Raw genomic sequence first — 14,234 nt, 5'->3', positions numbered from 1 at the left:
TATTTAATAAAACCTAACGTCGAGATAAAACAAGCAAAATTCTGCAGGTTAGAATTCGTAAAAGATTTGAAAAAGAGTAATACATTTTTACATTAAAATTAGGTAGGATGAATAGATAAGAAAAATATATCTTGAAAGTTTTTAAATTTCATAAATTGAATTTGAGGTTTTAAAATTAAAAGAACATCAAAAGTGAATAGGAATTCCAGAATATCCAAAATTTCTAAAAAGTTAAAAGAGTTAAAAGATGATTTCTTTAAATTACATTTAAAAATCGCTTTAACACTTTACACTAACATGGACGTCCTTGAAAACACATGTGAATGTAATAGTAAACGCATATTAGTATGATTAACCGCAACACGTAAACTAGACTGGAAGATATGAGAGATCCAACACATGGAGAAATCTGGCTATCAAGATGGTTTCCTAATTATTTCTTTCAGGAAAACTTAAAAATTTCGAAAGTCTTATGTCAAATAGGATGGAAAGCAGTAAGAAAAAGATTAGAACTATTTTCAAAGTTCGGACATCGACAGTAGTCTCAATATTACTAATGAAGAATCTCCAAAGAATAATAAATGTACACTAGAACAATTGTCTCTCTATATGTTGTATCTCTGAAAGAAAATATGGATTTCTTCATCAATCACAACGTATTGGAACCTTTAAAACACTATCATATTTTCTTACCTGTAGAGAGACTCGGAAATGAGAAACGAGAAATATTTTTCATATTCTGTTAAGGCTCAACAACGCTACAAATTGACAGTATTTATGTAGTAATGCTGTAACAATGGCGTTATACAAGGGAGTTACATAGTAAACTTTAGTCATTAATTGAAACAGTAGTACAATATATAATGTATCTACCTGTCACGTAAAAGATTATTTAATTGCTTAAATTAGAAAATTACTCACAACTCATCAAGTACGCATCAGGATGATGCAGGTCTTCTAAATAAAAGATGAAACATTGGATTTTGTATTTTATTATAAAGAGGATGATGATGGGTTGATGAAATGATGTTATGGGGATCCGGGGTCTTGAATTGTCAGAATAATTGGCTGAAATTTTGATATCCGATCAAGTGTTTGACCTGAAAGGTCTCGGTACAAATCGGTAGTCTTATTAGTTGAAGGCTAATAGCTCAGATTAAGGCTATGTGTGTAGTCCTTTCCCCTACACATAGCTTACTTTTTCCTCAAAAAAACCCTTTTAGAGAACATTAAAATATATTTCTTTTTACTCACGTGTGTTTAGCTTGCTCATGTTCACAGGCACAGAAACTGGTTAGGCACTTTCATTTAAATTAATATTTCAACGACGCACTGTTACGCTTGTAGAAGCTTGGTGTCGATAACCGAAGTCCTTGGATCGAACCTGCCAGAGATTGTTCCTCTTCCTTCTCTGGGGCGCTAGAGTCAGACTTCACTTTCCGGTCACTGCTTGGCTCTGGATGTTGAAGTCCTGGGTTCGTCCCCGCTGGTGGCCGTCTCGGAAGTCTCTTCTGTCAGGATCTGGGCTCGGAATCCAACGTCTTCCCTCGAGGTCGCCTTGACCCTGGCCAACTTAGCTTCCGGACTTCTGGACGTCGGACTCAACTTCAGTGATACTGGGTGTCGTGGTCCATCGATGTTGCGCTGCACAGAGTGGGCGGCATACACTCAACAAGAAAGGACAAAGAATGTACAACTGAACTTTCTAACCGCTAGTTTTTAAACGGAGTAGTTTCCGTGTTTACTAGGCTGAATGCTCAATTATAACCAAGAGAAAGTATGGTTTTGTGGGACATCCGCGTTTCTGTTGTTGAATTTAGTCTCTTTGTGTTCCTTGAATAACTAGTCGATTCTGAAATAACAATACTGTAAGGATTTTTTTTTGAATAAGTGTCACTTTCTTAATAATATTTTTTTTGACGAACGTATAATTCAGCCCATTCCGGCTGCATGTTTGCTACATTTAGAATTGTCTATCCAAGTAAGAATACACATTCACCTAATAGTCGAGCAATCAGAGCATTCCTATGCGTACTACATGACTTTTATTTTCAATTAAAACTCATAAACATGAAGAGCATGACAAGGTACAATATGAAAAAAAAATCTTAATCTTCCTGAATGAATTCTTAATCTTTTAATAGATTTATTGGCTTTTATTTATTGTTCTATTTTCAGCTTTAACTGTTCTTATTTTGCCTCTTCCTCCTAAAAGTCTTATCTGAGGATAATAACAAGTGATAGTTATTTATTAAGAGATGGCTATCTGAAGCACTCATTCTACCAACTACCAGATATCCTGTTAAGAACGCCTTTGCTGATTCAAATGTAACACTGTGTGGATATCTACCTACCTGGATCTCCATCTCCATTTGCCTGCGTTCACTTTTTTGTTTGCACCATTTTCATTAACCGCTGCGCTGTCACCTTCCCTGTAATAAGAACAATTCGTTATTTTTAATCTTTCGGTCCTTTTCTATGTATGAGGAAACGTCAAAAATTATCCGCAGTTTTTCATTAGCCTTCAACTTCATCTATACTAACTTTGAGCTGAGTCTGTAAATTTTTACTGAGTGTTTGTAAATGCGTTTCCACTGAATCAAAATAGTAATCAAAATAATGGAAAGATTAAAGTACTGTAATACTTAATCCGTATGAGTTTGTAACACTGAACATGCATGATTTGGATTTTCTTGTTAGTGCTGTGTAGAGTAATACTGACTAAAGCCTGAGACAAACATCTTGGCATTTCAGCTAAACAAATAAAACGGAAGCTCTGACGCGATGTTGCCTGGTGTTAAGCGGTGTAACTATAGCTAAACAGACGAACTACAGCGCGATCAGGTGGCAGAGGATAGACGTGGATGTGTACAAAACAAACGTGGCAATACCGCTGAACTATCATTTGATAGCAGCATTTAAAAGAGAACTTGGAGCGCCGCCTTGAAATGCCAAGATGTTTGTCACGCTGTTTAGTACATCAGACAATGTAGTAAGCATTCTTATCTGTAATACGCTACATGTCGTTGATGCAAAATAATACTCCCCGATTTTGAAAAATGCCCATTTGTAAATTTCCACAAGTTACGTATCGCAAACTGTGAGTATTCGAAGTATATTGACAAGCTGCCCAAGGTAGCAATGCCATGAAGAATTCATAGCAACAAATAACAGAGAATACAGAGGTTGTTTCCGATCTATGGTGACGAAATTACACACCTTGTGCAGCACCTCCAAGCGGGAAGAGGAGGAAGCTGCCAGTCGTGTGGACTTCTTGGATCATTAACTGTAAGTACATATCAGAACAAATGCCGCCAAAAATAAGTGCTTATTGGGAGGGCTACATACCTGCCCTTTCCGATATGAACTACAGTTATAATGCCATTATCAAACTGTACAAGGAACGTGGATAGGAGCAGATAAGGCGAAACGTGGGATGATTCCTTTGGGGCAGAAACAGGCCAACCCCCATCCTGCCACTAGCCGCACACGATCTACAATTCGGGAAGCTGGAACTCTGGTGACCAGGAAGAACCTCTCAACACAGAGGAATATCACAAACTGGCTACAGACAGCACTGAAGACAGTGCATATCATCAATTACCGCGATTTGAGGTTGGTAAAGCGACAAAAGGGGCGTGTTCATAAACTCTAGGCAAAACACATCCAGGAACCTAGCACAACTGTCGAAAGCTGTATAAGCGATACCTGGCCGGTGAAAAGTGCAAGTTTGTTGTAACACTGCACAAGGATATGCTTATCTAAATGACTGTCACAAGCCACGTGCAACTGTTTATCGATCGACAGGTGCACGGGACTTTCAAAGATGGTTTACTAAATGCAAGGACAGTTTTGCACAGTTTCATGATCATTGTTGGATACTTGTATCAGGGCAAGCTGGCCATATATCGTGTAGCCAAAAATCCAAAGATGAATTCGGAATATTATTAGGCTAACGTTCTGACACCCGTTTATCGCCATGACATTCCTCATCTCTACGGGAGTGACAAGAATCGTGTATGGGTGCATCAAAATAAAGGTAGGGACATGCCGAAAATACCTCGTGATCGAGGTCTAGGTTTAAGTGGCGGTCGCACCCTCGATACTGGCACAAACCCATGTATTCAAATGAGTAAGCGCATGCCGAAGATGTACGCTACATCGCGACCTAGAGGTCGACCGCGAGGGTGAATTAGTAGTCGCGATGATGAACAATTGAATTTCTTTTTACATCGATGTTCAGCGGAAGTATCGCTGTGGCTCGTGTTCTCAGTGGTTCTCCCTGAAGCGTTTCACGGAATAAAGTCTTCCTTTGTTTAGAATTTCGTCTGCAGAGGATTGTGTGTGTCTATGCTCGAGATGTTTTGTTGCGCTATTATATTTGATTATGAAAGACATATTAATAGAACCAATGAGGAATATTCCAGCAATGTGGAATAAGAAACTTAAACAACATCATAACAAACACGTTTTAACTAAAGAATGGAAGAAAATAGCAACTGAAATGAGAATGTCAGATAAGTTATTTATATTTATTTATTTGAGAATTATACTGTAGCTTAGGCAGTGGCAGTCACAAGGAGGGGGCTTTTGAGGTTAAGTCCGTAAATTGTAGAATTTTTAAAGAAAAAAGAAGCTACTATTAATCATATCTATGCTTAAAACTCCACCCACCCACCCAATTCCGAGATTAATAAAAAGGGTTTCTTCCAAATTCGTTATTGATATAAGGTAAAGAAATACCTGCAAAGACAAGCACGTATCCATAGGGAGGAAACGTCGAATAATGGAATTACAGTGCCGAAACTTCATTTGCTGAAGTTAATACCCCCTCCACCTCGAAACCTGAAGACACACCTGATTTATTTATTTATTAAATTTTATTGGGAAACGATTTATCTCCTGAGTGCTGAAAGAGGGCATTTTCTTCGCACAAAATTGAATAGAGATGAACAGGAGATGAGACTCAAATATTTTTGCTAAACAAGAGACGAGACTTTGGTATTTCTAATATGTCGTCTCGCGTCCATCCTTATTTATAAACTGGTCCTTTCTATTTCAAAATGTGGATTCGAAGTGATTTTTATGCACTAACGGAATAATTTCATATGCGTCACAGCAATATTTCTCCTTAAACTGAGAACTTAAGAGCGAGTGTGCGACCTCCTCACTATGTGCGCCCTTCATCCATCGCGACCTAGACATCTAGGTAGCGACCGCGACTTAAACTTTGACCCGATCGCGAGGTATATTGGGCATGTCCCTACACTAAGGCCTCAAATCACACATCGCGCTCAATCCGCTTCTTCCTCCAACAAATGGGAGCAGAAACTGAAATTCGTGGCACTCCATTCAGACATTTCAGTGAAGTCCCCTGATGCGTCACCGATGGGCTTTTGGGCAATCGACTTCCTGAAACGTGCCTTGTCTCACAGGAGACCCCACAACGTTGAAGGGCTATGGAAAGCCTGTCAGGAGGAGTGGTTGCTGCTTGACATGACTACACTGCATCCCAGTCCCCTACAGTGGAAGCTTCGCTGTCCGGCAATTGCTCAGGTGCAGGGCCATCAAATACAGCACTCACCGATGGGCTTTTGCGCCCTCTGACTTCCTGAAACGTGCCTTGTCTCACAGGAGACCCCACACCGTTGAAGGGCTATGGAAAGCCTGTCAGGAGGAGTGGTTGCGGCTTGACATGACTACACTGCATCCCAGTCTCCTACAGTGGAAACTTCGCTGTCGGGCAATTGCCCAGGTGCAGGGCCATCAAATACAGCACTCACCGATGGGCTTTTGCGCCCTCTGACTTCCTGAAACGTGCCTTGTCTCACAGGAGACCCCACACCGTTGAAGGGCTATGGAAAGCCTGTCAGGAGGAGTGGTTGCGGCTTGACATGACTACACTGCATCCCAGTCTCCTACAGTGGAAACTTCGCTGTCGGGCAATTGCCCAGGTGCAGGGCCATCAAATACAGCACTCACCGATGGGCTTTTGCGCCCTCTGACTTCCTGAAACGTGCCTTGTCTCACAGGAGACCCCACACCGTTGAAGGGCTATGGAAAGCCTGTCAGGAGGAGTGGTTGCGGCTTGACATGACTACACTGCATCCCAGTCCCCTACAGTGGAAGCTTCGCTGTCCGGCAATTGCTCAGGTGCAGGGCCATCAAATACAGCACTCACCGATGGGCTTTTGCGCCCTCTGACTTCCTGAAACGTGCCTTGTCTCACAGGAGACCCCACACCGTTGAAGGGCTATGGAAAGCCTGTCAGGAGGAGTGGTTGCGGCTTGACATGACTACACTGCATCCCAGTCTCCTACAGTGGAAACTTCGCTGTCGGGCAATTGCCCAGGTGCAGGGCCATCAAATACAGCACTCACCGATGGGCTTTTGCGCCCTCTGACTTCCTGAAACGTGCCTTGTCTCACAGGAGACCCCACACCGTTGAAGGGCTATGGAAAGCCTGTCAGGAGGAGTGGTTGCGGCTTGACATGACTACACTGCATCCCAGTCCCCTACAGTGGAAGCTTCGCTGTCCGGCAATTGCTCAGGTGCAGGGCCATCAAATACAGCACTCACCGATGGGCTTTTGCGCCCTCTGATTTCCTGAAACGTGCCTTGTCTCACAGGAGACCCCACACCGTTGAAGGGCTATGGAAAGCCTGTCAGGAGGAGTGGTTGCGGCTTGACATGACTACACTGCATCCCAGTCTCCTACAGTGGAAACTTCGCTGTCGGGCAATTGCCCAGGTGCAGGGCCATCAAATACAGCACTCACCGATGGGCTTTTGCGCCCTCTGACTTCCTGAAACGTGCCTTGTCTCACAGGAGACCCCACACCGTTGAAGGGCTATGGAAAGCCTGTCAGGAGGAGTGGTTGCGGCTTGACATGACTACACTGCATCCCAGTCCCCTACAGTGGAAGCTTCGCTGTCCGGCAATTGCTCAGGTGCAGGGCCATCAAATACAGCACTCACCGATGGGCTTTTGCGCCCTCTGACTTCCTGAAACGTGCCTTGTCTCACAGGAGACCCCACACCGTTGAAGGGCTATGGAAAGCCTGTCAGGAGGAGTGGTTGCGGCTTGACATGACTACACTGCATCCCAGTCTCCTACAGTGGAAACTTCGCTGTCGGGCAATTGCCCAGGTGCAGGGCCATCAAATACAGCACTCACCGATGGGCTTTTGCGCCCTCTGACTTCCTGAAACGTGCCTTGTCTCACAGGAGACCCCACACCGTTGAAGGGCTATGGAAAGCCTGTCAGGAGGAGTGGTTGCGGCTTGACATGACTACACTGCATCCCAGTCCCCTACAGTGGAAGCTTCGCTGTCCGGCAATTGCTCAGGTGCAGGGCCATCAAATACAGCACTCACCGATGGGCTTTTGCGCCCTCTGACTTCCTGAAACGTGCCTTGTCTCACAGGAGACCCCACACCGTTGAAGGGCTATGGAAAGCCTGTCAGGAGGAGTGGTTGCGGCTTGACATGACTACACTGCATCCCAGTCCCCTACAGTGGAAGCTTCGCTGTCCGGCAATTGCTCAGGTGCAGGGCCATCAAATACAGCACTCACCGATGGGCTTTTGCGCCCTCTGACTTCCTGAAACGTGCCTTGTCTCACAGGAGACCCCACACCGTTGAAGGGCTATGGAAAGCCTGTCAGGAGGAGTGGTTGCGGCTTGACATGACTACACTGCATCCCAGTCCCCTACAGTGGAAGCTTCGCTGTCCGGCAATTGCTCAGGTGCAGGGCCATCAAATACAGCACTCACCGATGGGCTTTTGCGCCCTCTGACTTCCTGAAACGTGCCTTGTCTCACAGGAGACCCCACACCGTTGAAGGGCTATGGAAAGCCTGTCAGGAGGAGTGGTTGCGGCTTGACATGACTACACTGCATCCCAGTCCCCTACAGTGGAAGCTTCGCTGTCCGGCAATTGCTCAGGTGCAGGGCCATCAAATACAGCACTCACCGATGGGCTTTTGGGCCTTCGACTTCCTGAAACGTGCCTTGTCTCACAGGAGACCCCACACCGTTGAAGGGCTATGGAAAGCCTGTCAGGAGGAGTGGTTGCGGCTTGACATGACTACACTGCATCCCACTCCCCTACAGTGGAAGCTTCGCTGTCCGGCAATTGCTCAGGTGCAGGGCCATCAAATACAGCACTCACCGATGGGCTTTTGCGCCCTCTGACTTCCTGAAACGTGCCTTGTCTCACAGGAGACCCCACACCGTTGAAGGGCTATGGAAAGCCTGTCAGGAGGAGTGGTTGCGGCTTGACATGACTACACTGCATCCCAGTCCCCTACAGTGGAAGCTTCGCTGTCCGGCAATTGCTCAGGTGCAGGGCCATCAAATACAGCACTCACCGATGGGCTTTTGGGCCTTCGACTTCCTGAAACGTGCCTTGTCTCACAGGAGACCCCACACCGTTGAAGGGCTATGGAAAGCCTGTCAGGAGGAGTGGTTGCGGCTTGACATGACTACACTGCATCCCAGTCTCCTACAGTGGAAGCTTCGCTGTCCGGCAATTGCTCAGGTGCAGGGCCATCAAATACAGCACTCACCGATGGGCTTTTGCGCCCTCTGACTTCCTGAAACGTGCCTTGTCTCACAGGAGACCCCACACCGTTGAAGGGCTATGGAAAGCCTGTCAGGAGGAGTGGTTGCGGCTTGACATGACTACACTGCATCCCAGTCCCCTACAGTGGAAGCTTCGCTGTCCGGCAATTGCTCAGGTGCAGGGCCATCAAATACAGCACTCACCGATGGGCTTTTGCGCCCTCTGACTTCCTGAAACGTGCCTTGTCTCACAGGAGACCCCACACCGTTGAAGGGCTATGGAAAGCCTGTCAGGAGGAGTGGTTGCGGCTTGACATGACTACACTGCATCCCAGTCCCCTACAGTGGAAGCTTCGCTGTCCGGCAATTGCTCAGGTGCAGGGCCATCAAATACAGCACTCACCGATGGGCTTTTGCGCCCTCTGACTTCCTGAAACGTGCCTTGTCTCACAGGAGACCCCACACCGTTGAAGGGCTATGGAAAGCCTGTCAGGAGGAGTGGTTGCGGCTTGACATGACTACACTGCATCCCAGTCCCCTACAGTGGAAGCTTCGCTGTCCGGCAATTGCTCAGGTGCAGGGCCATCAAATACAGCACTCACCGATGGGCTTTTGCGCCCTCTGACTTCCTGAAACGTGCCTTGTCTCACAGGAGACCCCACACCGTTGAAGGGCTATGGAAAGCCTGTCAGGAGGAGTGGTTGCGGCTTGACATGACTACACTGCATCCCAGTCTCCTACAGTGGAAACTTCGCTGTCGGGCAATTGCCCAGGTGCAGGGCCATCAAATACAGCACTCACCGATGGGCTTTTGCGCCCTCTGACTTCCTGAAACGTGCCTTGTCTCACAGGAGACCCCACACCGTTGAAGGGCTATGGAAAGCCTGTCAGGAGGAGTGGTTGCGGCTTGACATGACTACACTGCATCCCAGTCCCCTACAGTGGAAGCTTCGCTGTCCGGCAATTGCTCAGGTGCAGGGCCATCAAATACAGCACTCACCGATGGGCTTTTGCGCCCTCTGACTTCCTGAAACGTGCCTTGTCTCACAGGAGACCCCACACCGTTGAAGGGCTATGGAAAGCCTGTCAGGAGGAGTGGTTGCGGCTTGACATGACTACACGGCATCCCAGTCTCCTACAGTGGAAACTTCGCTGTCGGGCAATTGCCCAGGTGCAGGGCCATCAAATACAGCACTCACCGATGGGCTTTTGCGCCCTCTGACTTCCTGAAACGTGCCTTGTCTCACAGGAGACCCCACACCGTTGAAGGGCTATGGAAAGCCTGTCAGGAGGAGTGGTTGCGGCTTGACATGACTACACTGCATCCCAGTCCCCTACAGTGGAAGCTTCGCTGTCCGGCAATTGCTCAGGTGCAGGGCCATCAAATACAGCACTCACCGATGGGCTTTTGCGCCCTCTGACTTCCTGAAACGTGCCTTGTCTCACAGGAGACCCCACACCGTTGAAGGGCTATGGAAAGCCTGTCAGGAGGAGTGGTTGCGGCTTGACATGACTACACTGCATCCCAGTCCCCTACAGTGGAAGCTTCGCTGTCCGGCAATTGCTCAGGTGCAGGGCCATCAAATACAGCACTCACCGATGGGCTTTTGCGCCCTCTGACTTCCTGAAACGTGCCTTGTCTCACAGGAGACCCCACACCGTTGAAGGGCTATGGAAAGCCTGTCAGGAGGAGTGGTTGCGGCTTGACATGACTACACTGCATCCCAGTCCCCTACAGTGGAAGCTTCGCTGTCCGGCAATTGCTCAGGTGCAGGGCCATCAAATACAGCACTCACCGATGGGCTTTTGCGCCCTCTGACTTCCTGAAACGTGCCTTGTCTCACAGGAGACCCCACACCGTTGAAGGGCTATGGAAAGCCTGTCAGGAGGAGTGGTTGCGGCTTGACATGACTACACTGCATCCCAGTCCCCTACAGTGGAAGCTTCGCTGTCCGACAATTGCTCAGGTGCAGGGCCATCAAATACAGCACTCACCGATGGGCTTTTGCGCCCTCTGACTTCCTGAAACGTGCCTTGTCTCACAGGAGACCCCACACCGTTGAAGGGCTATGGAAAGCCTGTCAGGAGGAGTGGTTGCGGCTTGACATGACTACACTGCATCCCAGTCCCCTACAGTGGAAGCTTCGCTGTCCGGCAATTGCTCAGGTGCAGGGCCATCAAATACAGCACTCACCGATGGGCTTTTGCGCCCTCTGACTTCCTGAAACGTGCCTTGTCTCACAGGAGACCCCACACCGTTGAAGGGCTATGGAAAGCCTGTCAGGAGGAGTGGTTGCGGCTTGACATGACTACACTGCATCCCAGTCCCCTACAGTGGAAGCTTCGCTGTCCGGCAATTGCTCAGGTGCAGGGCCATCAAATACAGCACTCACCGATGGGCTTTTGGGCCTTCGACTTCCTGAAACGTGCCTTGTCTCACAGGAGACCCCACACCGTTGAAGGGCTATGGAAAGCCTGTCAGGAGGAGTGGTTGCGGCTTGACATGACTACACTGCATCCCAGTCCCCTACAGTGGAAGCTTCGCTGTCCGGCAATTGCTCAGGTGCAGGGCCATCAAATACAGCACTCACCGATGGGCTTTTGGGCCTTCGACTTCCTGAAACGTGCCTTGTCTCACAGGAGACCCCACACCGTTAAAGTGCTATGGGAATCCTGTCAGCAGGAGTGGTTGCGGCTTGACATGAGTACACTGCATCCCAGTCTCCTACAGTGGAAGCTTCGCTGTCGGGCAATTGCCCAGGTGCAGGGCTACCAAATAGAGCATTCTCGATAGTGACGACATGGTTTTTCTTAAGGTAAGTTGCACTTTTGCTCATGAAGATATTATCACAAAATTTCCTATGAACGCCAAACTATTTGCATCAAAGATTGAAGAAATATAATGCGTTATTTGTTATTTTGTATAAATGTGAAATAGACCGAGTAAAGTTTTGCTCATAGGGTCTAACTGAAGGTGAAAGCTAATAAAAATGCTCAAGTCAGGATTTAGATGTTTGTAATATCCGTGCAAGCAATCAACCATATAGTCCTTTAACACCATCGATGTGCTATTTTCAAACCGGGCTTGTGTGATCCCTGATAATAAAATGATAGTAATGCTCGGACGATTGGTCTCTCTCAAAATTGCCTTGATTTAACACTTTTTGTGTGTGTGTGTGTAGTGGTACAAGACAATAAACCGCATATAACACATGAAACTATGAATATTGTATGCTATTACCTTTGTTTTTCATCACGTAGTATTCTGCTCTTATGGCCTCTCGGAGGTGTAGCAATGGGCTTAGCCTGGGTTTCATTATTTTTGGGTAATTCCTGGTTGGTTGCCTCGTCCGATAACCTGAAATTAGAAAACAACCTAACAATATTGCTATCTTTCGTTCTTTTTCTTTTTTAAAAAAAAGAGAATAATTTAGCAAACTTTTATCAAACTGTTACAATATAAAGGAATCATAGAAAGCGTATAGTCATTAAATAAAAGAGTTTGTTTTGCAAGTCATACGAAAGAGGGGAACTATTCCCAACTTCGCTCACATGATTCAACTCCATCGAGAGACTTACCGATTTCAGATGTCTTCAAGCACGAAAGATTTCACATGTCTTCACATAGTCTCCGAAAAACACACAATTTATACACTAAATACAATGCTTAGACAGTAAATAATACTTGTATCCAGTGGCGTATTTAAGGGGAACTTCCGGGCTTAAGCCCTCCCCGAAATTTTGTGTACTATTTTAAAGTAAACAAAAAAAAATATCTTGTTGAATTTTCACATTTCCAGGAATAAAGTTAGCAAAGCCCCACCCAAAACAAAATCGTAAATACACCACTGCTTTCATCCATGTAGATTCTGAAAAACAGAAAAAATGAGAATTGTCAAAGTTGTGACTGACGTCGTTTTAACAAATACTAATTCATTTTCAAAACTCTCCATAGCCCGCACTTTATGAAATATAGAATAAACGAAACCAGGTTAGTTTTTGTGTCCGTTTCAAATTCCACTTTTAAATATGTATGTTAATGGGTATGATTGCGAATTGTTTTTACAGCATCGACAGAGCCTCATATCTGCGATTCCCCCCAACGTGAGTTTGTTGGACAATATCCTGTCCGTGGGTCTTCTCTGAGTTCTTCCGTTTTTTCTCCCCTCCCCCCTCACATTCTTATCCATCAATTATCTCACGTATTTAAAAATATACAGCGCATTCCACGCATAACACTAAGGCCCGTCTCCTGAAGAAACCAAAGCAGATAGAAACATTAAACCTTTTGTAACCTTGAAGGGACACTGAAAACAACATTATTCTAATAAGGAAAATCACCCATGAGGGGGGCCTAAGGGGTTACGTTAAGTAACTACGAGTACTTCGACCGTACTTACGGATGGCCGCCATGATGGATAGAGACACGATAGCGACAAGCAGTTTCCAGAACTGGTCTTATGAATCATTAGCTTTCAAAGGAGGTACTGCACGATGGGGATTGCTATTTAAAATTTTGTAGTGACTCCTTAACGTCCTTCAGCGAACCCCATGTGGGTAGTATATATAAGGTGTATCAAAGAGGACTACAACTTTGAAAACTCATATTGGTTTATTTATTTATCTAGCTTACAGAAATGGTTTTGGCGCCATTTTGTTGCCAAATTTAACTTTTTTCTTTATTTTACCTACACCTAAAGAGATTCTAAAGGAGACGGTGATCATGAGAAATGGATGAAATGCTGGAATAAAGAAACTAGGAGGAAACGGGAGAACCTCGAGAAAAGTCACACACAAAGTGTTGGACCACCAGAAAGCTCACTTGATGCGAGCTGGGATCGAACCAAGAGCCCCATAGACTAGAAGTGAACGCCCTATCATTGAGCCGCCCCGGTTAGTTTGAGTAAATTAAGTTTATTACATGCCTTAGTTTTAACAAAGTTATGAGGAGTCCAAGTGAGATGATATTGTATCGTATTAGATGTAAGACATACATTAAATATATTATTGTATCCTCGTCGCCAAAAGTGCCTTTACATCGCCGTGACGGGTATGTGACTGCGCAGTACTCTAAGGAAGGGATGGTTGCATAAGAATTTGTGATTAATTTTGAAGAGTTTTATTTTGACTAGGGAAATAACGTAGGTATAGAGAGTAAAGGCACAGATTTCAAGCTTCAGTGCGCTGTCATCTTTTTTTTTTTCAATTTATTGCCTTATATGTTGAGTTAAACACCACAACATCTGTCACTTACAGGGTAGATCATCTTACTTTTTAAAATTGCCACTTTAGCTTATTTGTCCAAACACTAATCTCCAGACATGATGTAGAAGAAGAGAAAGAAAGAGATACAACATCTGTAAGATTTATGTAATTCACTAAGGAACTATAGGGACTGACTGAGCTAATTACTGCTACTAGCGCTTTTCACTCTTCAGGAATTTACTACATGTTTCCTAAGTCCTAAATCTGTGCATGAATTATATCATTCGCCCCACTGTAATTATTTGGAAATGGAAACTGATTACCGCTGAACGTGAATATGTTTCGCTGTCGTAAAGCAAGGACCGTAATAAATGTAAAGAAGGCTCTCATTATTATATAAAACACAGAAGTATTTATTCCGTGTATAAAACACTATAATACAGTAACTAAGCAACATCATAATCACT

The 14,234-nt window shown here is 45.4% G+C and overlaps 1 protein-coding gene across 2 annotated transcripts in view; it reads right to left on the bottom strand.

The window, feature by feature from the left end:
* The window catches only part of LOC145663224 (uncharacterized), a 154,033-nt gene that overhangs the window by 33,156 nt on the left and 106,643 nt on the right, over positions 1 to 14,234 (bottom strand). For both annotated transcript variants that reach the window (XM_081729588.1, XM_081729589.1), the window contains 2 exons: positions 11,804 to 11,920; positions 2,355 to 2,432 (listed from right to left, as the gene is read on the bottom strand). In XM_081729588.1, coding sequence (XP_081585714.1) covers positions 2,355 to 2,432; positions 11,804 to 11,920 — 195 coding nt within the window. The remainder of the gene's footprint in view (positions 1 to 2,354; positions 2,433 to 11,803; positions 11,921 to 14,234) is intronic.

The sequence above is a fragment of the Thermobia domestica genome, chromosome 10 (genome assembly GCF_964235325.1).
Source record: "Thermobia domestica chromosome 10, izTheDome1.hap1.1, whole genome shotgun sequence".
Taxonomy (NCBI): Eukaryota; Metazoa; Arthropoda; class Insecta; order Zygentoma; family Lepismatidae; genus Thermobia; species Thermobia domestica.
This window is presented reverse-complemented; position numbering and strand designations above follow the sequence as displayed.